Source organism: Ochotona princeps, chromosome 13 (assembly GCF_030435755.1).
Source record: "Ochotona princeps isolate mOchPri1 chromosome 13, mOchPri1.hap1, whole genome shotgun sequence".
Lineage (NCBI taxonomy): Eukaryota > Metazoa > Chordata > Mammalia > Lagomorpha > Ochotonidae > Ochotona > Ochotona princeps.
This window is the reverse complement of record NC_080844.1, coordinates 31,822,988-31,848,866: the sequence shown is the minus strand read 5'-3', so window position 1 is coordinate 31,848,866 and position 25,879 is coordinate 31,822,988. Positions and strand designations below refer to the sequence as shown.

Here is a 25,879-nt window from a genome sequence, read left to right as displayed (position 1 = left end):
GGAGGTTGGCCCAGGTGTCCAGAACTCAGTACCCAAGTGGGCAACCCAGGCAGAGTTCCTGGCTCCTGGCTTTGGCCTGGCACAGCTGTGGTTATTGTAGTCATTTTGGGATGAATAAAGGGATGGGAAATCTCTTCTGTTTGCAACTCTTCCAAACAAATAAGTACATCTTTAAAAAAGAAAAAAGCAACACAACCCTGCCCCCTTACTCACAGGGAATGTTTCAATGGGATGTTACCACGTGGACAGTTACCAGTGGACGTTGGTAGCACCACACTCTATCAGAGTATAGTCTGTGCTCCCCAACACCTATATACCTGACAAAGCTCAACTATGAGGGCGGCACAGTGAGAGATGAGTAGCAACAACAAGAATAAAACAGAATGCAACAAAGTTCTTTAACTAAAGCTGAACACAGTCTCTAATATATGAATTCCTCATGCACTCAGTAGTATTTCTGGGCTGCAGCTGATGATGGATAACTGAAACCATGGAAAGGCAACTACTGCACCTGCAGCCCGGGGGGCTGTAGGGCCTGCTTTCAGGGCTGGTATAAGGAACGCCAACCACTTACTGCCAAGTTCTTTGAATGCAGGCTTTTTTCCCCCTCTTTTTTCAGTCAATCAAGACTTATCCTGTGACCCCTGCCCCAGCCCCCAAATAGCATCTGGCTGTCCCAGCCCCTGCCCCACTGTGGGATGAAGGACACAGTATGCCCTCCCCCAAGACAGTTCTCCCATACCTACCTTCTGACCAGGGAGCCCAGGGGAGCCTGCAGCCCCCTTCTCGCCCTGAGGAATAAACAGAAGGTGTAGGATGAGCAATGCTTTCTTCGGATGCTCGTTGACCTGGGGCCATGGCCTTCCTCATTCCTGCCTTTCCCTGGGTCCCCATTAAAACCCTTTCCTGCTAGGGGCCACCTGCACCACTGCTCTTACTGGCCCCAGACAGAAGGGCAACACTGGGCAACAGCGTTGAGTCCCTCCTGGTGTTCTGGGGGCAATGTGGGAAGCTCTTCCTGCACCTGCACCATGTGCAATATGCCAGGAGGAGGACTGGGAGCTGTCTGCCTCCTGCTGCCTTGAACTGTGTCTCCCCCGCCCCAGCCAAATGGAAACGCCAGCGTTCTCACTGCCAGTACCTTAGGATGGGGCTTCTTTGCAGATATGGTGGTTTGGGGGGGGCAGATTCTGATTTGTTGTGCTGGGGACACCCAGATGCTGCTTCTATAAGCCAAGCATAAGCGCCCCAAGTAGGGGGCAGGGACAGTGTCCCATGGCCCTCAGGAAGCACCAGCCCTGAGGTTCGATGCCTTGTTTTTGTACTTCTAACTTGGAGCTGGTGCCACCCAGCCCAAGAGAGCTAGTGCGGCTCCTTCCGCAGTGGCTCCCACCACCAGCCTTCCCCATACTCCTCAGTGACAACCTGAACCCAGCCTTATCCATCCCAATAGGAAGCTAGACAGACCCTGAGCAGGGACAGGATCCATGATGCTGCCTCAATCAGTTGGTGGTAGAGCTGGTCTCTTCCCCATGACTCTGTTGTACCCCCATAGATGACACACAGGCTCCCCCTTGTATTCATGCAGAGTCAGGGTTTGCCAGCTTGGGCTGCTGCCAGAACAAAAAGCAGCCAGGCATCGCCTAGAGATGAGAACACATTCTGAGAAAGGCGCCTGCAGGTGCAATTACATGCGGCCTGCATGATAGTCCGAAACCTTTGCGATTATGCATGGAAAGATCATCATGTCACACATCAATACGGCCTGGTAGCCTAGATGGCTGAGGTGGACTTGGAGTCTGTGATCATGGTGCTGGGTGCTGGGTGCTGGATCGGGTTCCCTCACGGAGGAATCCAAAAAGGAAATGGCCCACACAGAGAAAGCTACCTTGGTTCCCTCCGTAGGAAGGCATCCGTCTGGGCACCCTGGGAGCCAGCGAGCCACCGAGACCTGGTATAGCTGTAATTACCCCCAAAAGTTCTACCCCACAACACAGCAGCCCCCAGGCATATGGCAGTGCCTACACTGGGTGTCTTTCTGGCAGCCACTGCAGATTTAAGGAAGCTGAACAAACCCCTGCACTGCTGTCCGTTTCAAAGTGCAGCCCACACAACCACATGTAGCACATGGCACCTGGGCCCAACGGCGTCTGGCGAGGTCACAGGCAGATGCCTCAAGCTTGCAGTCCCTGCCCTAAAGGGACATGTGGTGTGGCTCATGTATGTCCTCCAGATTTGTCACCTAACATTCGCTCCCAATGCTTGTACAAGAAATGGCTAGGTGAGGTGTTTCTCAGAACATGGCCCCCTAGGTAAGAGGTGTAGGACTGTCCAGGGACCCTGGGGACACAGCTTCAACAAATGCACTTGGTGGGGACCAAGTTCAGGTTATAGCAACTAGGCATCCCATCAGCAGGGTTAGTATTAGGTCAGCAAGACAGCCCAGATGCCCCAGCACCCAGGAGCCAGGACTCTTCCACGTCACTAAGTGAGCTGGGAGTCCTGAGTCACTGCTTGAGCAGATGATGATGAACTTGCCAGCTACAGCCAGAAGACACCATGCCAGGTCTCTGCATGCCATTTCCTTGCCTCCTGCCCTTGGGGATAGCAGGTGGTAAAACGCAGAGGCCGGCCATGGGAGATGAAAGGGGGTAGTCCTGGTGGGGAGCAGAGTGAGGCCTGAAGAGACCCCGTTGTCCTGCTGTTGCCTGGGCTGTGCCTGGGCTGCTCCTGGGCTGTGCCTTGGCTGAGCATCTCCCATATCCGGGTGTGGCGTCAAGAGCAAGGACACTTGCCTTGCCCTGCAGAGACCCAGGAGGAGTAAGTGTCGAGGAGGCAGCTTCCTCCTGCAGGGCTCTGCGCTGTCAGCAGTGGCCTCTGGGAAAGCTTTGCTCCTGAAGATTTGTCAGGCCATCCCACACCGCACTCTTTCTGGGACACACACACACATGCACCCACAGCAGCTGGCAGGCCACACAACAGCTACGATGCAGGGAGACCAGGATGAGGGTTGCATGCTCAGTACATGGCATGCTACCCTCTGCCCTCTTGTTCCCAGCAAACCTGGGGGTCCTGGCCTCCCTGTGGCTCCTGGGTCTCCCTTTGAGGGAAGAAGAGAGTCACCAATGACAGGATAGGGTGGGGGCGGATGGCAGTGACTGCCAGATGGTGTTTCTGGAGTACTCGTCCTCCGAGAACACACTCCACCCAGGTCAAGAACGAGCCTGGACCACAGAGGCTGCCAGCGCAGGGCATCTCCTTTTAGAGTGCTGGTCCATTGAGCAGGGCCTGTTAAGAGCTCTGAATGGTGGCAACAAAGAGACCTGGTCCTATTTTTTCAACCCCATATTTCCCAGATGCCTCCAACCAGTTTCCATTTCTAATGTCCTTGATGGGGATTGGTGAGGTGGGGAGAGAGTCCCACGGAGACAAGAAACAGCAGCCGCTGCTTTGTTGCAACCCAGGTATGCTGGCCAGGGGAGGAGGTGGTGTTTGTGGTGAGCTCCTGGCAAGCTGGCTCTCAGATGCTCAGCCAGGCACCAGACTCCAGAACAGACTCAGGGGGACTGAGTGCAAAACAGCAGCTTCCTCCTCCATCCCTGCCCCCCACCAAGCATTGCTGCACCCAGGCCAGAACATTCCCTCTGCAACGGTACCTTGGCTCCTGGGCTGCCCGGCTCACCCTGTGTGGAAAGAGAGAGAGAGAATGAATAAAAGCATCACGTGTATGTGTGGGGGTGAAGCATTGGGCCTGGCTGCCTTCCCTCTCCCGGGTGAGGGCTACAGCAGGTGGGAGCATGACATGGGAGGGCAAGGTTGAGCTCTGGTTCTTCCATGTGTGTGCCCCCACCCCATCTGCTTGCCAATCAGTTCAGACAAGGACTGCCACCGTTGTTTGGAAACTCAGAGCAGGTGGATTCCAAAGTGAAAAGCAGAGAGCTGGTCCTTGTAGACAGGCTGCCTGGTGAGCCCTGGGCTGGGACAGGAAACTGCTGGTCCAGCGGCTCCTACTTCAGGCTGTGTGTAGGCAACAATGCTGCTATGTGAAAGATGTTCCAAGAGGCAGCTGCTGCTCCTGGGGGCGGCAGTGACCGCATCGCACCGCTGTAGCCCCTGCCCTGACCGGGGGCCTTAAAGCATTCCACTGACCTTCATCCCAGCCACGGCGATTCCCGGAGCTCCCTGGCAGAGAGGGAGAGAACAACATGAAGGCTTTTTGCAGTCGGAGGCAGCAGGGCAGGGGTGGGTGGCCTCCTGGTGGGCAGAGTGAAGGACATACCACCTGCTGCCCAACCCCTGGGGACTCTCAGCTGGCCCTGCTTCCCTCCCTGGGTTGCCTGCCCACTTGCTCAAGCCCAATGGGGACTCAGGACTGCTAGATGGAGCTAGTGGATATACCCGACAGGGCAGAAGGGTTTCCTTATGACGAAGCCTGGGGGTGACCCCTTCTTTCATAGCAGCTCAAGGCCACCTCCTTGAAGGTCAATTCCAAAGTGCCACTTAGCAAATTCCAGGCCTAGGTCATCTGGGAAGAGTCCCTTCTCCCAGTACTCAGGACCACAGACTCAGGGGGCTGCATCAAGACACTGATGGGAGACCCACCCCTCAGGGCCAAACTAGGGCCCCTGGCCTAGAAAGGCATGGAAGGGCAGGTGGGGGGCAAGGGGAGAGGGCCACTTCCTCCCCCCCCGAAGCAGGGTACAGAAAGGACAAGGCCCATGCAGCGAGGTGGGTGCTGAGGGAGGGGCCCAGAGGCACTGCCTAGGGTGTGGGTAGCGAGAGGTACCTTGGCTCCATGTTTGCCTGGCATTCCCGGCATGCCCCGTTCTCCCTGGGGGAGGAAACAAGAGAGAGGGTGAGGAGAGGCACAGACTGTAACCTGTGTCCCTCGGGAACAGCTTGGCTGGGAGCCTGAGGATCCCTGAGGATTCTGTCCTAGAAGGCCAGTCCCCTTCGCTGGGTGAACCTGCAGGATGGCTTCGGGTGAAGGCCCCAAGGCAGGGAGGGTCACCAGGGATGCGGAAGGAGAGCTGGAGGTCTGTTAGTGGCTCTGAATCCAGTGAGGCTGCTGCCACTCAGTAGCTGGGCTGGGCCGGGAAGTTGGTGCCGTGGGGCAGGCTGGTGACAGTGTGGCCATGCATTTACTGCACACCTGCCTGCATCCCCTTTTTACTCCAGCAGGCTTGTTAGGACATAATTTGCTCTTCCTGCCTCTTCTGCCCACGTGTCCAGGTCTAACTCCTCCCAGGGGACACAGGGGGCGGGGCTTGGCTGTGCCCTTTCTTTGCACCTATTCTTTACCCTTTGGTCTCTAGGCTGCGGTTTGCTCCACCCTCCCCCATGCTGCCCCCACTTAATAGTTAACCTTCCCACCTCCTCATGCAAACGCCCAGCCCAGGAGAGGGGTGAGGTCTTGAAAAGAGACACTGGGGTCTGGGACCCGCAGGGGTGTGTGTGTTGGAGATGTGATCAATGTACAAGGGGGGTGTTCAATCAACAGCACTCAGCGTCAGCACTGGATGCAGCGCCTGCAGGCAAGGCCTACCATGCGGCCAGCAGAGGGCGCCGCAGGACCTAACCTGAAGTCTGCTCACCACGATACAGGGCACCGCGGTTCCCAGAGGACAGGACAACCTGCCCAAGCAGATGTGAGCCCTTCCTAAGGTGGGGCGCAGCTTTGGAATCCCTGACTGTTCACAAGCCTCCTGTTCATCCCTCTCTTCTGCCTTTTCTTCACATCCCATCATGACACTATTTTACCCTTCCCACTTCTACTGGAGTTGAGCTGGGCTGTGGCATCACGGACAAGCCACTTTCCCTCTCGGGGGCAGCTACTTAGTGGTGGAGTGCCGGCAGATCAGATAGCTGTTCCTTAAGTCTTTCTGGGAGGGAGGCCAAGGATGCACAGGGGGACAGCTCCAGAGAACAGCTCTGTGGGGTGCCTGCTCTCCTCCTTCCCAGCAAGAGAAGCATCCTGTGGCTGAGAGAGGTTTCTGTCTCCAAGCCTCCTGAGACTGCCAAGCACAACCCCAGGGAGCCACCGTCTGCAGGCTAATTGGAGCTGGCTGGAGAAGGCAGACAGAGGCAGACCATGTCCCTCACCCCCGGGGGACAGAGGGGATGGACCCCTGGGAACCGGGGAGGGAGGCCGCCTCCTTGTTCCGGTGGCTGACCTCTGTCTTGCCCCTCCCTTCTGGGTCAAGTCACTTAATTCCACCATGACCCAGGCCCCCTGGATCCCAGTGGTGGGGGCAGGAAGCAGGGCAGCCCGGGCTGCCCCACCCTGCAGCTCACTCCACTCTCATTAGTCTCACTCCTCTGGGCTCTTCTCCTGGGCTTGCCCCGCCTGACCTCTGAGCTTCTCCCAAATGAACAGGCATCCATTCCTGGGCTGCAGTGGGGGAGGTGGGAGAGCCCAGGGTCATCGCCAAGGGCTCCAGACGTGGTGGGCTGAACACATTTGCCTGGTGCATTGGCAGGGGGGAGGGTGACAGAGCTGGAGGTGATGTGTCTGTGCCCAGAGCTGCCCCAGGGACACACACTCCCTTCTTTTCCCCTCTGCTTCTGCCTTCTCCTGTCTAGAGAGCATTCCCTGAGGCCCGTTCAGGGGCTGTCAGTCTGCAGATCTGGGCCAGGCAGTGATTTGGGGGTAGGAGGGTTGGGGATGCTGGCTTTTTAACCACTGCGCCAAGACACACTGCAGATGCAGAGTGCTAAAACAGCGCGGGTGGAGGGGTTGCTACAAGGTGGCCGGCAGGGTTGCCTGTCCCAGCCTGACTCTGAATCTGCCCCTCAGCCCCCAGCAGGGCCCCTGTACCTAGGATCACCACACCATCAATAGCTCCTCTATTCCTGCCCAATTTGTGGGGGCTTGGAGAGGTGGGCATGATGGATGGATGCATGCATGCATGCATGGCACTTCCAGAGCACAAGCCGGCAGTGCTCCCATCCTGCGGGAGTGGCCTCTTAATTGGAGACTGACAGGTGAACAAGCCGGGCAGGTGCTTGGCAAGAAAATGCAATCAGAGGAGGTGAGGGCTTCAAGGTCAGCTCGCTAGCCATTCCAGGGACCGGCCAGGGAGATGAAGGGCTGGGGCTCCCACTGCAGGCAGCCGTGGTCTGTCTGGGAAGGGTCTAACTCCTGGCAGCTCTGCACACAGATACTTTGTTCTATGTGGGGGGTGGGGTGGGGGAGCCCTGCGTGGGAATGGGGGTGTGGGGGCGGGGGACCAGCACACAGCTCCAACCTGGACCACAGACAGCCCTGTGCTGTACAGGGCTGCAGCAACCAGGTGAGGAGGCTGAAGTGGTGCTCCCCACCCCAGAGTTCCCAGGCTTCTCTTCCGGGAAGAGGGCAGCTGGGTTCCTGCTTGCCTGCCCCTGGCGGGCTCCAGCCTGGGGAGGCCCGGAAGCACGGAAATCCCAGAGCTCCGGTAATTAGGGCCAGCAGGAAGCAAGCAGAAGGATGACCGGGGTCGGGAGCCCCACCGAAGGCCAGGGCTTGGGAAGGACGGCTGGCTTGTCATCTCAATTGGAGATTGGTTGATTTTGTAGCTAGCTCCCAAAGGAAAAAGTCAGCTCTAATTAATCTGTGGGTTTGGGAGTGCAAAATAAACAGGGCCCAGAGAGCACGGGGTGGGGCCGCCGTCTTGGTTTTCTGATCTGGTTTAATTTAGGTGGTCTGGATGTCCCTGTAGCGGTTAGCCCCTGCCCTATGTGAGGGCCTCCTGGGGCTGGGTAACTCAGGGTTCTGGGGCAGGATGGGACAATGGATGCCCCACTGTGGTGGGAGCTACAGGCAAAGGTGCCCAGCTCTACTGGAGGCCCTAGGTCTGTCTCAGCTCCCCCAAGAGGCATTTTGTGGCACCAGTGCCAGCGCACAAAGTACCCCACGTCTTTAGCTGCTCAGTTAAAACAGGGTCCCCAGCACCGTGTGCCCTGCCACAACCTCTCCTTTCTCCACTCACAGGGAGCCCAGGGTGCCCAGAGAGTGCTGAGTTCCTGTCCTCCCAAGAAGGAAAACTCCAGCTTCTGTCTCTCCCTTCTAGTCTCGCAGAAGGTGGCAGAAGGAGGCAGAAGATCTCCTGGCATCACGGGACCTTGAGAGCCCCGGGAGATGCAGATTATTCCAAGCCAGGTGTGGGAGTCAGACAGAATCACACTGGCTGGACTCTGTGGGCCTCAGTCTGCTGATCTGTAAACTGGGGATAAGACTCCAAGCTGCTCACAGCCCCGTGAGCAGGATTCAACCTCACGAAGCATGCAAGGTATGTGGGCCACAGCTTGGCATGGGAAGAGGCTCAGCAAGGTAGGGCCACAAGTGTAAGTGATGGTTCTACAGGAGCGGGTCTGCCCACTACCAGGTCCGAACTGTAAGGATGGGAAGCGATCCTGTCCCTGGGGGTGCCTCAAGGCTGACAGAAGTTGTAAAACATAGGTCCCAGTGTCTGAGGCACAAGACACAGCATGAGATGCTCCCCTAGCTCCTCTTCAGGGCTGAAAGCCACCTGCCGGAGGGGAGTGCGTGCCACAGTCTCCCACATGCAGACCCCAGGCTTAACACCCAGACCTCCATGGCCAGTGGCAAGAGCACTCCTGCTGCGGGACAAGCCTCCCAACACCCGTGCACTTACAGATAAGCTCTCACCAGCTTTGCGAGCAACGGACAGCCTGACAACACTTGTCAACCCTCTTGAAAGAGAGCCAGGGCTGTAATGTTTCAAACACACTTTGTGTCTTGCAGTGTACTTACAGTGCGCTGGGTCATACATGTGCATCCGACAGGTACCACATGGGTGCACAGCAGTTCTCACCACCCGCCCCTCTCCCTAGCCCTCCCTGGGCCGTGATCTTCAGCACCTGGCAAACAATGTCTGGCCAGCCCTGCTCCCATGGCTGCGGGATGGGGAGGCAGCCGTGATGGAAGGAACTGGTGGCTAGCACCCTTCATGATCCTGTGAAGAAGTCATTTCATCGCACTGAAAGTCCTGGCTGGCCCTGAGTCCGCACAGCTAGGGTGGAGCAAGCAGGGCTCAGCTGGAGGCCACATCTGCTATCCCACCTGCCCGCTGATTTTGAGAGCTCTATGCTTACCGACACCCCCTCCTCTCTGGGGTTGGGGGCAGATCCATCTTCCCTGCACATGTGCCCAAGCTTAGCACCTCCCCCTTGTACCTTATTACAAGAAGGAGGTTCGGGGGCAAGAAGGAGAGAGAGAGACAGGGCCAATAGGCAAAGGCAGGGAGTTTGGGGGACTAGCACTCCAGACTCCAAAGAGGCCACAGTGGGAGAGGCTATTTTAGTTCCTGGGCCTAGACTTATGGGACCTGGCTCTAGTTCCAGCCTGGTGGTCTACCAGCCATGCAGCCAGGAGCAAAGTGTGGGCCTCTCAGAGTTCCTCATCTGTATAATGGGGGTGATGAAATCTGGCCCGCAGGAGGTTGCCCTGTGGGGGAAGTCACAGCTTCCATGAGCTGGGAGGGGCTTAGCCCTGTCTTTTGTCTAATGGAGAAGCAGCTCTGACCAAAGCAGCGATGACTCGGTTTCCTTGGCCTCTGAACCATGGCTGCTCTCCCTGCTGGGTTACCCATCAGCACTTGCTCTGCCCCAGTCGTGGTCTCTCTTCCCAGCTGGAGTGTGCTACGTTCCCAAGGTCAGGGGCAGCTCCATCAGTATGACCAGGCTGGGTCTCCTGGAAAATCCAGCAGTACCAGGGGGTGTGGGTCTGGGATGGATCTGCGTATACCCTGGGCCCTAGCAACATGAGACCCTAGCCCTCAGTGCCACCTCTCTGTCCCAGAACAACAGGTGGCTCCCAGCTCCAACTTGCAAGCCAGAGGCCCATCATGGTACAACAGCAGTAGCCATGACTCCCAGGCACCTACTGCCAGATTGAAAGATCTGCTGGTCTGGCTAATGGGCAAATAGCCCCGCGCTGCAGCAGGAGGCCATCAACTCTGGGAGACAGGGTGCTAATGGAGGCAGCTGTGGGCTGTCAGCCCCACATCCTGACCCAACACCAGCATCTCAGTACATGAGAGCTGGTGAAAGTTGTGGATATTACTGTGTCACCCATAAGGCACCGTCATAGCCATGGTGGCTGCCTGCTCACAGCATCATGGCTCTGGGTTCCTGTGCAGCAATGCTTCAGTTCATCTGCTTTGGGGGCTGCCATGAGCAGGGCTGGGCCCCCTGATGACCACCCATACCAAGCTCAGTCCAGAACCCTGCAGAGGCTGGACCCCAGGAAGCCAACTCCTGTTCATCAGGATTCCAGGGACCCAAGACAACGTGGCCTACTTCAGTGTGGGCACGGCCGTCCTGGCTGGCAGCAGAGAGCTCCTGGGTCTGAGGTCACCAACACAAGGCCCTGCCCCTCAGCTCCTCCTTCCCACTGAATGGAGACAGACACAAAGTCCCGATTGACCAACCCCATAAACATCTCAAGATTCTCACACGGTGGATGTGTGTAGATGTGCAGTGTGTAAGACCAAGTCCTGACCATGTGCATGCTGGGTGGATGGGTTGAGGGGGCCCTCCCCCTCCTTCTTACCTTCCGACCGTGGTAGCCCTGGATCCCTGGGTCTCCCTAGAGAACAGAGAGGAGGTGGCTTAAGCGTTTTCCCAACACCAGGCTGTGGTTCTCTGTATCCCCCACACCCTCTCTTCTTTCTAATAGCTCCAAATCTCCCAGCTCCTCCTGCAGCCTCTGAGGCCAGCATGCCCTGGTTCTGCTCCCCAGAACAGGCTCGGCCGGGTATAGAGCTAGCAGGAAGGCTCCATGTGAGAGGGGCCCAGGAGACCAAAGGGTCAGCTTTTGTTCTACGATGGCTCTATGTGGCCTGGGCAGCTCCATTCCCCAGAGTGCCCAGTTTCCTTGTGGACCAAATGGCTACCTTCTCCTCCCAGAGCTCTGGTGTCCCAGCTTCTAAGAGTCTGGTCTATACCATGGACTAGTGGGCAAGGTTCCCCGAGAGACTGGACAACCCTGAAGGTCATTTAGGAGTGTTCCGGACACACGATGGAACACACGTGTACTGGGATGTCGTGGCCGTGGACCTGTTTCCAGCAAGACTCCATGCTGCTTGGTGGGAGGGCTGCTTTTGACACCAGCCATGGCACTCTCCAGGTTGGCCCAGGGCACACCAGAGGGACAAATATTGCTGGAAACAAAGTGGCTGCTGGGTGTGGGGTTAGTGTTTGGGAAGTGAGCCAAACGCGGCCACTTCTCTGTGGAGATGGCTCTCCTTTTCCCCAGGAGCCTCCTATGCTGCCCCCATCTCTTCTGTGACCACCCCTGGGAAGGCACTTACCTTTGGTCCTGGAGGCCCTGGTAAGCCCTGTGGAAGCAAGCAGAAGGTGAATGGAGATGGCTGGAGTTAGTCATGAGCAGCCCCTGATAGCTGTGGGGTAAGGGCATTGGGAAGGGGCAGAGAAGGGTCTTTGAAACATCCAGGAAGAGGAATACTATGAAAAAAAATCATGCATGGATTTCAAATTGCTTTTTGCACCCAAATGAACTTATTTTTGTTTCATTTAGCCATCAACTTTTTGCCGTGTCCTCATGCCGTGACAGAACAAATGGGCATGCTGGCAAGTGGCTCTGGAGGGACTCAGAAGGGCATGTGAAACCTGCAGAGGGCACCCGGGGACAGCAGGCATGGGGCCCTCGGTGCAGCCATGTGGGCGCCATAAGCATCCACAGTGCTTGCCCACTGGAAAGTAGGCCAGTGGCATCAGGCTAAATTAGTAGTGTGCTCAGTCCAGATACCCACCCTCCTGCCTCCTAATTGGGGCTCCTCCCTGGAAAGCCAACCTGGCCCAGCCCAGCCTTGATTGAGCCCTTGGCTCTGCCACTGCCCAGGGTGCTGTGACCACGGCAGCTGGCAGTGGGGAGGCACTGTGGGCTGAGGGGCCTGTTGGAGAGAGGCTGGGGAAGGCTGGCTCCACCGTGGTCTTGGGTGTGGATCTGGATAGCATACGCCGGTGGCTGACCACCATACCGCCTGTGCCCAGCATGCTCAGCTGGATTAAAATGCATGCTGCGTCTTCATAAACAACCTCACAAAGCAAGCCATTCGGCCTGGTGTCATGGAACAAGAGCCCACGGTGTTGGGTGGGAGGTTCTCAACACAGTAGGAGTTTTGCCTGCTTGGAGTTTTGTGGCTTAGTTTGGTTCAGTTTTCATAACCTCTCAGGTTTTCTATGTGCCCGTCCCAAAACTGATAGAAGCAAGACCAACCTCCCTCTCTGGGTTCCTGGGGAAAAGAAATATCTAAAACATGCTCTGGGGGCAAAGCTGAGCAGGAGAGCTGGCTCCCAGCAACACAGGCTTTCATACCATCAGGGCCAGCCCTGCTGGCCAAGCTGGACGCCATGGGCAGCCAAAGCTGCTGCTAGCCCCCAGGGGCCCTATGTGGAAGCCCACAGTTGGCAGCTGGGACTGCCCAAGTGTCCGGGAGTGATGAGCGCTCGTGCATGTGATTGTGGGTGAGATGGCAGAGATCTGTCAAGAGGTCCTGGGCTCCAGAAGTCCTCCCCCAGGAATCTGTCCCAGCTGAACTCCCAGAGACGCATAAGACCACGGGACTTGGCAGGCCCATGCAGAGCCCTGAGCACCCAGCTCAAAAGGGTGGCCCAGCCATGTGACCCTGCACAGGCCCTGGAAACCACGTGTGTTCAGGTTTTGTACCTTCAGAACCTATTGCCTGCAATGTGGGCTTTCCCAGGCCCTGGGACCAGGGGTCAGGAACCAGGGATGGCCGTGGAAGGTAGCTCCAGGGCTTTGCACCCCAAACTGCTCACTGCTGAGGCTGGTCAAGGGGGTAGCCCACAGGTGTTCCCTTTCTGGGAACTTGACCTACAGCCCTGCTAGGTGTGTTTTCAGAACTACCGGCCAGTGTCCCAGGGATGGGCCTGTGTGCCTCCAGTGACTTTGCCAAGGCATTTCTGCCACTGGGTGGAGACCTAGGTTCCCATTGGTTATTTAAGGTTTGGAAGCTTCCAAAACAAATCTTGTGACAAATCTTGTAGGGGAGAGGAAGGAGATACTTACAGGTGGCCCTATGGGCCCTGGCAAGCCTGGATGCCCAAGAGGTCCACTTGGTCCAGGGGGTCCTGGAGGCCCTGGTGGGCCCTGGATGCCAGCCTGGCCCTGCTCCCCCTGAGGTTTATGGAAACAAGAGTTAGAAGAAGGCCCTGGAGCTGTGTGCCAGTCCCCAGCCCAGCGCCATGCACCCAGTGATGGCTTTGTGGTGGGCTCTGCTGGGAAGGCAGCGGTGATGGTGGGGACAGGATGGGAGTGGGGTGGGGGCGTGATGGTAGTGATGCTGTGAAGGGCGGTGACTACATGCAGAGGCTGGTGGTGGTGAGAAGGTAGCCAATACACCAGGGTCCTAAGAGGCAGAGAAGATCTGCTGTGCAGACAGCAGCCAGTGCCCAGGAGAGGGGTGCCCCCTGGTCTAACCACAGGCCTGCTCCTAATATGCCCTGCTGGTCAACGTTCAGTCCCGGCGGTCCATGACCTGGGCCTATGTCTATCGCCCTCTTGCTGTGTGACCACTCCCCACATGCCAGCCTCTCTGTCATTGGACAGGAGCCAAGCCTGCTTGTGTCCCGCCCTAGCCCTTTGCTGTTTCTGCTTCTTTGGCCCAGAGGCTCAAACATGATCCTGAGGTCAGAGGCAACAGCTTTGGTGTGACCTACTCTGCACCTGAGCAAGAGAAGTCATGTGAAAATTTTGGATAGGTGGTTTCTGATGCAGCCCTGAGGTCCTGGGCAATGCTAGTCCCACAGTCCTGGGTCAAGGGGAGTGCTTGAGACTCCTGGGGGGCCTTGATTTCCAGACTTCATTCCTTCCTTACACATAACCTGCATCTTCCCCTAAGGTAGAGCAGCTGGGTACAAGCTCTACGCTTGGTGGGTAGAGCAGTGATGCTGCCAGGTCTGTAAGGGTTGACAGCATAGAAAGCTGTTGTCTGTACTAGTTCCCTGAGCTCAGCCTCCCCATGCCCAGTGCCTGATCCTCAAGGGAGGCAAGGGTGCCACTATGTCCTCTTGCAGGGTGGAAAGAGAGAGCCGTGATTATGGTCTGACCCATGCCATTAGGGACAATGTGGGCTCAGCTCTTCTGAGGGAGAGCCCATGGGCTCTAAAAGAGAACAGGCTGTAAGCACTTGGCCCCAGACTGGATACTACAGAGGACACAGGCTCCCGCCCAAGGCTTTCTGCTTCCCCCTTGCTGGGCACTGTGTGGGGCATGCAGTAACTGCCAATGAGTATACACCCAGGCAGGAGAGAAGTGGGATTTCAGCCACACCTGCCTGGACCTCCTCTCAGCTGCAACTCCTCAGGGCAGATGGCCCTTGAAGGGGTCACTTGGGCCACCTTAGGGCTCAGGGAGTCCTTGACAGAGAAGGCAGGTGCAGAAGGCGCTTTGGTGGCAGCTCTGCCTTCCTAATGTCCTTTTGGCCATGACATTCTAGAATATTGACAACCCAAGTCCTATTTTATAAAGGAGAAAAATGAGGCTCGGAGAAATTGAGCTCCTGGACACAGGTCACACAGAGAATTCAGTGTGGAGCCAGGATGCAAACTCAGAGCTGGAGACTGTATTCCCTCAGCTACCCGGGGATTCCTGACCAGCTTGCTGCACCTTGGAAATGACCACCTGCTAAGCATATCATAAGTCATAGAAAGCTTCCTCTTTCAACTCATCTATAACCCAGTGTTCATGTGTCTTGTAGAGTCTATAAAATCAATATCGGTTCATTGGTAGGAAATGGATGAGCCATTTTACGCTGCCTGCCAGCTGCCAGCATAGAAACTACATTCTCCAGATAGGGTCTGCAGCAGCCAGAACAGGTGCCTTGCAGCACAGAAGGCTCTGGCTGAATCACTTCTGGCAGGAACTTGCAGTGTGGGCTCAAAGGAACAGGGCTCTGTGCCCCTATTTCCTCCTCAGAGTAGAGACAATGGTGGGTGGTTGGGGTGGGGAATCCTAGAGGACAACTCTTGTAGCATGCCCACGGCAAGACTTGGAGTTCAGGGAGGGCTCAGCAGGCTGCAGTCGGTACAGCTAAGGTCACACAGTACTGTGGGAGAGTCCAGGAGAACAGCCATTCTGAGAGGGGCTCGCTGCTCCCAGCATGGGGTAGGGCTCAGGCAGGGGTGGGTGACAGTGGGGCCAGAAGCCCCCTGAGCAGCTTTGCTGGGGAATGGGTGCTCGGTGCCCACCGAGGCTCTCAAGGGTTGGGCCACTATACTGTGAGAGGCAGCCCAAGCACCCCATGGGCCTCTGTATTTTTAGCTGCTAATTGGAGTCATTGGCCAGCCTTATCCCATCAGGGGCCTGCACCCTGGGCCCTGCTTTCAGAGAGCAGCTCAGAGCCCTGAGGTAACTCCAGTGCTGTGTGGGGAAGGGGAGCAATTAATGGTGGTCGGGGCTGGGGCAGAGTGGACCACATGGCCAGAATCAGGCTGCTCTCTCTTGAAGAGCAGGGCTGAGCCTTGTGACCTGGTCCCAGCCCAGCTTTGGAAGGCAGAAAGCAGCTGCTCATCCTGAGGACTCCTGTTAGTTGTGGAACAGATTCCCTGGCCCTTTGTTCAGGTGGCAAGGGACAGAAACTAGACAATCGGCGTTTTCTAAGTGTCAAGGATGCAGGCCCCACCAAGAGAGCTGATGGTGGGGTCTGATGATCAGACCGGGTTGCCAGCTCCAATTCTGCCTCTAGCTGTCAGTGTGTGACCTTGGGCTACTCATTTCTCTAGATCTCTGTTTCCTGGTCTCCCATCTATGGGTAATAGTACTAATGAAGGCGAACAGTAACTGAGTACTTGCCCTGGACCTGGAGTTATTCCAGGAACTATACACACACCACACTACCAACCTTGCTTTCTAGTTCAGAAAGCTGAGGGCTGAGGCACACAGCTAGGGATGGGCCAAAGACCTGGACACAAATGAGTGTTCCAGAACACACTGGTTGTGTGAGCCTGGGCAACCTCTCTGAGCCTTGATTCCCCCAGTGATGAAATAGGATGATCATGCCCAATGCATGGTATGTTGGGAACGTTCAATACATTCAGCCTGTCAATCACATAATAATGTGGTGTCTGGCACACAGGGGCAGTGATGGCGTAGGAGTAATGGTGTAGCAGCAGGTGTACTTCTTGTGGGCAGCCCTCGCCCTGTGTTCTGACTTTCCCAAAGCAAGGTGTTCAGGGGCCCATTCCCGGCTCATTTCATTGAACTGCCTTCGCCATAGGTGATCTATGGGATGGGGCACGGAAACTTCCTGGGCCCCTCGGAGAAGTTGGGCACAGTTCCGGCAAACAGAAAAGGGTGCTCTACCTGGAAGGTTCGCCTTTTTATGACTGGGGGTGGAGCCAGTCGCACTGAATTGAGGAGAGGCAGCAGCTGAGGAGCAGGATAAGGGGAAGTCAGAAGGCAAAGACCGCAGGTGTCCCCGTAGATGTCAAGTCGCCAGGAAGGACAGCAGCAGAAGAGGAGAGAAGAGAGGTCAGCATGAAACAGAAAAACAGGAGGGAGGGCGTGATGGGGCGCATTCATGGTCAAGGATGCAGGGCTGATCTTGCCCTTGGTTCATCCCATGGAAGCAGCCCCCGGTCCACACCCTGCCTCGGCCTCCAGCTTGGAACCAAGGGTGGAGATCAGCAGGCCTCTGGGCCGGGAGAGCAGCCCTCCTCGGCTGGCCCATCTGGGCCACAGAGGCCACCTGACACGTGGCCCAACATTGCACAGCCAGCCCCCCACCCACTCCCACCGGGTGGACAGAGCCTCTGGCCAGCAAGCCTCAGAAGCAGCTAAATTGGTACTTCATGGCTGACTGGCTGGCTGGTGTGGCCACTTTGGTTTTTTGTGTTTTTTTTTTTTTTTTTTTTTGGTTGCATGAAAAAGTCTAGTGTCAGCAACCCCAAGGAGGATGACCAAGGGCAATGCCAAGACTGAGGGTGTGGCTAAGTGTGGGCACATGCTAAGTGCTACCAAGATCTCACCCTGTGGCTGGAGGAGGGCTTAGAGACCAGACAGAGATGTCTACAGAACATGTAACTAGTTGTGGAGGGGCGAGAGGAACTCGCAGTCACATCTAACAGAAGCTTACTTTTTGAAGTTGCTTGGCCACATCCAGTCACTCCGACTGTGGAAGCTGCATGGCCTGTGACTCTCAAAAAAGGCTAGAACTCACAGGAAAGGAGATGCTTGTTTTGGAAAGTGCTGGAACTCACACCAGACCCCTGGGTGAATGCTGAGAGCCAGGAGCTGCCTAAGCTGCACATACAGGCAGCAGCTAGAACTTGGGAGCCCAACTCCGGCCTTCCTGTTGCCTTGGTGAACAGCTGTCACTCTCAGTTACCACTCACAACCCCCTCCCAGCATACCCACCCACTGCTGAGGCCTGGGGACGTGCAATGTTGGGCTCCGTGTGCAGGAAGCCTCTTAGAGCAAGGGGTCCATTCCAGAACCCACAAACCTTCAAGGTAATTATCTGGTTGGAGCGAAGAGCTGCTATCGTGCTGCTTAGGTACTCCTAGTTTGGGGAGGGGGTGGGAATGAGAGGGGCAGAGAGAGGGGAACAGGAGGAATGTGAGTGGGGAGGCCCATGGATACCTGCTCCCCTGCTCTCTGTCCCAGGGCCTCTGTTTTACCTGCTCCCCATTTCTTCCCTAGGGAAGCTGGGGCCAAGCAGAGAGGTGGGCACCTGCCTCCTCCACCAAGCCTGCAGACCCCTCACGAAACCAACAGGTCTTCAGGAGCCCCCTGCAGCCCTACCTCCTTCTAGATAAACTTGTTCTGCCCGTCAGCTGATGCCCCCACCCGCTTTCGCCCCAGTCCTAACACGGGTCTAACTGTAGCCTGTGGCCAGGGAGCTTCTGGATCTTTCTGTCACTATCCTCATTCCTTTTCTTCTGTTGGGCTAAGGAAGAGAGAACCACTTCCCCACTGGCAAGCATCCCTGGGAATGGATAACATGCCACCCTCATGCCTGCAGTTGTGTTGTCTTTCACGCAGGGGGCTGCTGCCTTTTTTTGGGATAACGTAACGGCCCTGTGAGTCCATCGTTTCAAACAGGCACAGCTGACCTTCTATTATTGTATCGGGATCCGGCTGGCCGGAACACCAGGGCCCTGCATTCCAGGTGTGCATGCCACCCGCAGGCCGGCTATGTCTGCATGGTCCACCCCCCCCCTCATGTGCCAGCCCCCCTAGGGCTTCCTCCTGGCCTAGGAGCTGGCCTGACTGCCTGCCTGCTTAGTGGCTGGGGAAGAGGGCACACCCTGCTAGCAGAACCCTCCCACAGTCAGCAGCACCCTCAGCCTGGCTTATGTCTGTCTCCAGTTCCTAAGCCCATGAGGACATTCCAGACACAGGAGAGTGGCCCAGGGAGCCACATGGGGCTCCAAAGTGGAGGGACAGACATTTGGGAACACTAGTCTATACACCCCCTGCCTGAGACTGATCCGACAGGGAGGAGAGCTCTGCCTTGACTCAGGGCATGTCTTTTGCATTGCTTTGTGCTCATAGCAAGGGTTCCCAACAAGCCACATGGTCTTCCGGGTTCTGTCTTTTGGGGTGGAGCAGGGAGAAAGAAGGAACTGGGAGAGGACTGGCAGAGGATCCATCTCAGTCCAAGGGTCCCCACCCCACTGGGAACAGTGTCCTCTTTTCTTCACCAGGTGTGTCTGGTAATGTTGCTCCTGGGGCTGGCCCTGTACCAAAGTTTGGGCCACCAAAACATCGACTAGCCCCAAAGTTCCTCTTACTTGGCCAGGACAAGTGGATGGACAACCACACATATTCTGGATGGATTGGGAAGGGGACACACAACCTGACACCAGTCACACAGCTGAGCAGGGAATGGGGCATGGGTCCCAGACACACAGAGTCAGCGCCCACACAACCTGTTGAGTCTCACCTGAGGTCTGCTCTGTACACACACCCACACACACAAAGAGTGGGGTCCTCTGGGACCCTATTGCAGAGACAGGGAGCTGTGCCATCCACCCACACTGCACCCTGCACATCATCTCTGTGCTGGGGACCCCAGGGAGTGGAGGCTGCCTAGGTAGCAATGCCTCTGGGAGGGGCCAGAGCGGGGTCCACTTACCCGGTGTGGGTATTCTCCACACTGACCCTTGGGAGGAGAAAGAAGAGAAGGACAAGTGAGGCATTTGAGGAGGGAGTGTCTGTCCCTCAGGGATATCCCCCAGAACCTGAGGACTTGCTGTGTATTTCATTCTCCATTAGCCCAACTCTGGCCCTGGACTGAGTCCTCAGAGGCCAGCAAGGGGTCTGTGAGTGCTTTGTTAGCAGACACCTCAAGATCTTAGGGGTTCACCATGGGGGTAGCTGATGGGAAAGACCAAAGAAGAAGCTGGAGGGGGGGGTCCTCTTTGATCCCCAAAAGAATGCTACCACAATAGCTCCCCTCCATTGCTTTTCCAGAGGACAGCATTTGAGGGCCTGGGAACAGAAACTCAAGCTTAAAAAGGGCTACTCTGTCCCCTTGTCCCCCAGGGAGTGGGGCAGCTGCCTTGAAGGAAGATTTTTGGAAAACTGCCCCATGCTGACCTTTTCTCCTTTTTGTCCTTGAGGTCCCTGCAAGGCAAAGGAGAGAGTTCAAGCTCAAAGCTGGGAAATGCCACAGCCCCGCCCAAGGCCCTCCATGGGAGATATGAACAAGAGTTACCAACCTGCTGTCCTCGGGGACCTGTCAGGCCCTTGGGGAGAAAAGACACACACATCAAGGCCATGGGCCTGGCTGGGACCCATGATGGGAGCCACGGCCAGGACTTCCTGCTCCCCACATGGTTAGGGCAACCTGACCTTATACTGTAGGCCTCCGCTGCTTCACCAGTCAGTGGGTGCCACAGGAAAGAGGTGCAAGAAACATTTTTCCAGCACTATGTTCCCGTGGGCTAGTTACAAGGAAGGTTGCACTTGAATGCCAGGTGGCCCTGGGTACTGCCAGCCTGCAGGACATTGTCTGTTTTCTACACTCAGCTTTAGTGGAAGGCACCCCCCGGCCTACCCAGCTAGAGGGCTCTCAGGGTCCAGGTGGGTGGGGGAACTGAGTCAGTGTTGCAGACCCAGAGAGCTCTGGGGAAACTTTGGGCAAGAGGGAAAGCAGCAAGTGAACAACCTCAGCCATGTTCTGGGCTCCTTGGAGTAACAGAGGGGTCTTGGGGCTTCCTTGAAAGCTGTTTTGTCAAGTTCATGGAGCTGAGGCTGGTGTTGCAGTGCAGCAAGCCAAGCCTGTGACACCAGCCTCCCATATGGGCACTGGTTTAAATACTAACTGTTCCCTGGGATCAGCTCCCTGGGATCTGATGCCCCTGGGAAAACGACAGAGGATGGCCCAAGTATTTGGCCCCATCTAACAGTGTGGATGGAGTCCAGGCTCCTGGATTTGGCCTGGCCCAGTCCTGGCTGTTTCTCTTTCTCTCTCTGTGTCACTCTACCTTTCAAATCAATCAATATCAATCAATCATCTGATCAATCACTTAAAAAACAGTCACAGTTGAGACTGACGTGCTCATCACTGAGTGCCCTGCAAGTGCCGTGGGCTACTGTGACTCTCTCTCTTCCTATTTCAGATGGAGAAGCCCCTGCCTGCCTCTCTTTTTGTTTGATATGTCAGTGATGGACAGTATTACCTCACCCTGTCCCTTCATCAGGCAGGGATGCCAGGCTAGCATCACCCCTCTCCCACATCATCCCTTTCCCCATTCCCCAGGAAGCTGGGGTCTTACCATCTCGCCTTTCGGTCCAGGTTGGCCCTGCAAGGAGAAGCACATGTGCCAGGTCCCTTCCAGAAGTCTCACCCAGCCCTCGCCCTCCTGATTCAGGTGTGAGCCAGCTGCTTTCCCTCCCTCTGTGGTCACTTGCTTGCTCCTCCATCTCCCCCTGCCGCCCCAGGCCCTGCCAACTCACACAGGTTCACTGGCCTTGAATACCTTATAACAGGGGCCTGCTCTTCAAAGAGTAAAGGAGGGGTGTGGTCTGCAGCTTCACACATGGTCCTGCCAGCTAAGAGGACATGACCTCCATGAGCTGCTGGCCTATGTGTGTGTGTGTGTGTGTGTGTGTGTGTGTAGGGGTCCCTGAGGGTTTGGGAGGCAGCTGCCCCCCCCTCATTTCTTCTGGAAGTGAAGAGGAGGCCTCCTTGCCACAAACATTTGGGTCAGGAAACTGACTCCTAAGCTTTCAAATGACCCCAGAGGCACTGTGCCAGGGAGGCAGCCCCACAGTGACATGGGCATGGGTGTGCAGCCTCAAATAGGAAGGGAGACCTCAACTAAGAAGAGGTCAGGAGATGCAGGAGGGGCCTTGGGGAAGTGAGGGTCTTGCAGAATGATCAAGAGACCCAGAGACACTGACCTTGACTGAAGCAGAGGGTCCCCAATTCTGCATTTGGCCACTTACCGGTCTACCATCCAGTCCAATGGGACCCTGAAAGCAGAAAGAGCAGGTGTCAAAACCGAGGGCCCCAGACTCCTGGTGACCAGGGGCAAATGTGAAAAGGGCAGGTTTATGTGACCATGGCTCAGTCTGAACCCCAAGTTCCTATCCTCAAATAGGGACAAGAATAATAGAACACCCTTCAACATGCACACATATACATGGGGGGTGCTGGGGAGCAGCACCATATCAGCAGTGGCAGGAACCAAGGCCTAAAGGAAAGAACAGCTTGTGCCTTGTCTTCTAGAACTTATATCCAGTGGGCAGGGGTCAAAGGACACCCAGAGGGCACCCTTGCCTCCCTGGTGGTAGGGTCTCTGCTCAGAGCCCGGTGAGAGCTCTGAGGGCATGGTCCACACCGGGACACATCTGTTTGTGGCCTTCCTTGCTGGATGCTATCCAGCTGGTCCTTTACTTATGTGTTGCCCTGTGCTCTGTGCCATGAGTTGGGGGCTCTGAGCTCCTCTTTGAGTGGCTACAGAAGGGAGGGCGAATGGGGGCTGGGATTTCAGATAACCAAGCCCAGAGACGGCCTGGGACACAGTTGCCTTCAGCCTTTTCCACTCACCGGAAATCCAGGAAAACCTCGGGAGCCTGGTTGACCCTGAAGGGAAGGGGAGAGCTGTGAGCATGAACAAGCAGTGAGCTGGAGCTGATCTCTGGTCCTCTAGATCACTTTGGCCCCATCCTTGCACTCCTCGTGCCTGCTCGCCCCAGGGGGCCACTCACCTCATGAGCCAGATGGGAGAGGTGGAAGGAGATGGATGGGGATTGGAACAGCACAGGACATGTCCTTCAGGAGCGGTGTAGGCAGGGAAAGGAGGGGCCAGCAGGCAGCCCCCGGAGAGCTCCTTACTGCTAAGGACACGCTGAGACTGCTTATAAACAGACTGATGGGATGCTGGCGACAGTGGGGAAACAGTGCCTTGAGACCCTCCAAGTCCACTTCATGCACGGTCATCGCTCTCAGCCACTTACCTAAGCGTGGCTGGACATCAGCGGCTAGTTGAGCTTGACCTTTAGAATGTATATTCACAGGCTAGAAGGGGTAAGATGACTCCTCTCTCCCTCTGACCAGCAGCTTCTCCCAGAAGCTGGCTCACCTCTGGATTCCCAGTGTTGGTGGGAGATGCAGAGCAATGCCTGTCCATTTCCCCAGAAGTACAGAGTGTCATGAACAGGGGACACTCAGGGGAGACGGAAGCAGTGTCCTTGCTCAGGTGTTACACAGAGTACAGGCTGTGGATGGCTGACCAGGAGATTAAGGGTAACAGGAGAAATACAAGTTAGGTTGTTCCCTCTTCTCATGAGCCGACCAGGACTCTTTTAGAGACCCACGTCACCCCAAGTCAGTCTCGTCCCCACTGACCATGTCACCTACCTTTCCTGCCGCCTTGCTCACCCACTCTGCTCAAGCACATGGTTCACCTGCCTCTCCCTAATACACATATCCAGCACTCAGCATGACATCTCCCTTGCTTGAGCTGGGTGTTGGAGTCTGGCAGATTGAGTTTTAGTCTTGCCTCTACCAACAATGGCTGTAAGACCCTAAGCAGGTTGTCTAACCTTCCCTAAGTGGCAATTCTGCGGTGGCAATGACCTGCTGGGACAGCAGGACTGAAGTCTGTCCTGTTGGGGCAGCTGTCACCCTTGGCTGTATGTTGCCTTGGACTGCACAGAGGAGCTTCAGCATGTGGCAAGGCTGCTGTGGAACCCCATGAGTCCTGAGACTGCTGTCATTCAAGGAGGTGATCCCAGGGTCAGATGCATGCCTCTAGATCCACTGGCGGTGGCCTTGCAACATCTCCAAGCTGCCCATGTCCACACACATGGATAGCCATGAGTGCCTGATGGCCTCTGTTCACAGCACAATGTTGACCCTTCTGACTGGGTGGGATAGGGACCCTGCGCTGGGAGGGAGCAGGCCAGCATCCAAATGGGCAGCAGGGAGAAGTTGCTCTCTTCTGAGACCAGCCCCTGGCCTCTCTCTTCCAAGGATCAGCAGTGAGGCTAAGAATAGCCCAGAAGAGAAAACCCGGAAACCCTGCCTCCCAGGCAAGCTTTCTGTAAACTGTGCTCAGGGCCCGAAGCAGAGGTCAAGCAGGAGAAGGAACATCTTCAAGTGGCACTCCGGATACTGTTGGCGTGGTGGGGATAATCACACAGTTTGTTAATTACAGAGCCTTCCCGGGAGCTGGCCACATCTCTGCAGCCCAGAGCCAGATCCAGGGCTAACCAGACTTTTTTTTTTCTTTCCTTGGGGATCTTGGGGAAAAATGTTGTCATAAACCAGCCCTCTGCTTCCTGGAGTGGGGCAGGAGCACGGGGAGGGGGATGTCTGGGGAAGACATAGAGCTTCATTGGAAACAGGCTGAGTTCTGGCTCCTCCCCTCCCTGCCATCCCCCTCCTTCCTCAGTGTTAACTGCCAGTCTGACCTGTTTGTGAACTCCTTGTTTGAACTTGGCTAATAGGGGATGCTAGGTGATTTGTCTTTTCCCTACTAATTTGAGCAAAAAAGGATAAGAAGGACTTTGCTGGTCATAAATGTTGCAAGTACTTTCTAGTCAGGCGTTTATCTTAGATTTTGTGCTGAGCTCTGTCATTTGGAAGGTTTATACCTATGCAGGCAAACTTAGCGATGTGTTCTTCTGGCTTTGGGGCTTGATGCTTCAAAAAGGTCTTCATCAGTTCAGAATCTGAACACATTCCTTCCGTGCTTTGTCTGTGCTTTACTATTTTCGTGTTTTGCATCTAAGCACTTTATTCATTTGGAATTTATTCTGATAGAGTGAGATTGTGTTCTATTTTGTTTTTGTTTTTTTAATTTTTTTCCTAATGGCTTGCTATTGCCCAAGCATGGTTTCCGGAGCAATCCATCACTCTTCCTATTGTGAAATGAAGCTTTCTTCATGGACCACCCCCCCACCCTGTGCATCTGGCTTTATTTCTGCACACTCACATGTGTGCGCACACACTACTCACCCCGTTCTGCTGTATTCATTTGCTTGTTCTAATGCCACTGCTTCCTACTGCATTTTGATATATAGTAGAACAACTGGTCCCTTCATTCTGTCATCCTTATTTCCTGACTGTCTCACCAGCTCATTTTCTTTCAAACACAGCTTAATGTTTTACTGGACTCCAAACCTTATAAAAAATTTCACCAGAATGAGGAGTAAATTTATAGAAACCTGGGGCCAGGAGTTGGCCTAGTGACTAAGATGCAGATTAAGATCCCTGCATCCCATATTGGAGTTTCTGGCTCCAGCTGCTTGTCAGTGCAGACTGCAGCAGGCAATAGTGATGGTTCAAGTCATTGCATACTTGCCACCCACATGAGACCTGGACTGAGCTCTCACTCTCTCAAATAAATAAAAAATGTTTTTAAAAACTTTGATAGATTAAACAGGAGCCATTATATAGTATCAGCATCCTACATGGACATCAGGTGGAGTCCCAGCTTCTCCACTTGCAATCTGGCTCCCTAGGAAAACGGCAGAGGAAGAAAGGCCAAGTCCTTGGGCCCCTACACCCATGTGGGAGACCAGGAAGAAACTTCTAACTGGCCCAAATTAATGTGTGGACTAACATTACATCCTTCTATACAAGAACAGAGGAAATAAGCTTTTGATTCACCTCGAAATAATCTCCCTTCATGCAAAGCCAAGAGAGAAAGAAAGCAAGGTGCTCCCCACTTTCTAAGTGAGCCCCAACTTTGGCTTGCTCATCTCTGTCTTCCTTAGTTCAGGGTAAAGTACTGTAGAACAACAGGAAGTTCTGGATGCAAGAGCCTATCAGGAAGTCTCCCTTCCTGAAAGTGGGTGTGTGGTGCACCTGCCCAGGCCTTGCCGCCACCACAGCCCTGACCTACAAGGCTCCAGAGGTACGGACCTCCTCCCTGGTCCTTGCAATCATGCACACACTCTAGCTGCAGCCCTAGATCCAGGACACAGAGGGGCAGGCTCTGCTTAGGCCACTCCATGAACAGTCAGAGCGGCTCCCACACACCTCACACTCTGGCCCTTCTGCAGTACACAGACAGCTGTACCCCATATAGGTCCCTCACTTCATGCCCAGGACCCTTGCTCACTGCACATCTTGCCATTTGTCATTCTGGCCTTTCTTTGCTCCCAGCAAAGGCTTTGGGAGCTGGGGTGCAGTGAGCTAAGCTGTTACCTGTTATGATGGCATCCCATATGAGTACCAGTTTGAGTCCTGGCTGCTCCCTGCTACATATCTTGGAAAGCAGCAGAAGATGGCCCAATTATTCGGGCTCTTGCAGCTCATGTGGAAGACTCAAATGGAGCTCAGGCTCCTGGCTTTGGCCTAGACCAACCTCAGCTGTCATGGCCATCGGGGGAGTAAATGAGAAGCCAGAGCTTCCCCTGTCCCTCTTTCTG

General features: G+C 55.4%; 1 protein-coding gene across 1 annotated transcript in view; it reads right to left on the bottom strand.

Annotated features, from left to right (window-relative positions):
• The window catches only part of COL13A1 (collagen type XIII alpha 1 chain), a 117,051-nt gene that overhangs the window by 28,067 nt on the left and 63,105 nt on the right, over positions 1–25,879 (bottom strand). The window contains exons 7-21 of the mRNA XM_058671916.1: positions 22,047–22,082; positions 21,443–21,469; positions 20,770–20,796; positions 19,711–19,737; positions 19,589–19,615; positions 19,125–19,151; positions 17,490–17,546; positions 16,349–16,414; positions 13,055–13,162; positions 11,313–11,339; positions 10,553–10,588; positions 4,787–4,831; positions 4,150–4,182; positions 3,657–3,683; positions 747–791 (exon numbers count right to left, since the gene is read on the bottom strand). Of these exons, the coding sequence (XP_058527899.1) occupies positions 747–791; positions 3,657–3,683; positions 4,150–4,182; positions 4,787–4,831; positions 10,553–10,588; positions 11,313–11,339; positions 13,055–13,162; positions 16,349–16,414; positions 17,490–17,546; positions 19,125–19,151; positions 19,589–19,615; positions 19,711–19,737; positions 20,770–20,796; positions 21,443–21,469; positions 22,047–22,082 (615 nt within the window). The remainder of the gene's footprint in view (positions 1–746; positions 792–3,656; positions 3,684–4,149; positions 4,183–4,786; positions 4,832–10,552; positions 10,589–11,312; positions 11,340–13,054; positions 13,163–16,348; positions 16,415–17,489; positions 17,547–19,124; positions 19,152–19,588; positions 19,616–19,710; positions 19,738–20,769; positions 20,797–21,442; positions 21,470–22,046; positions 22,083–25,879) is intronic.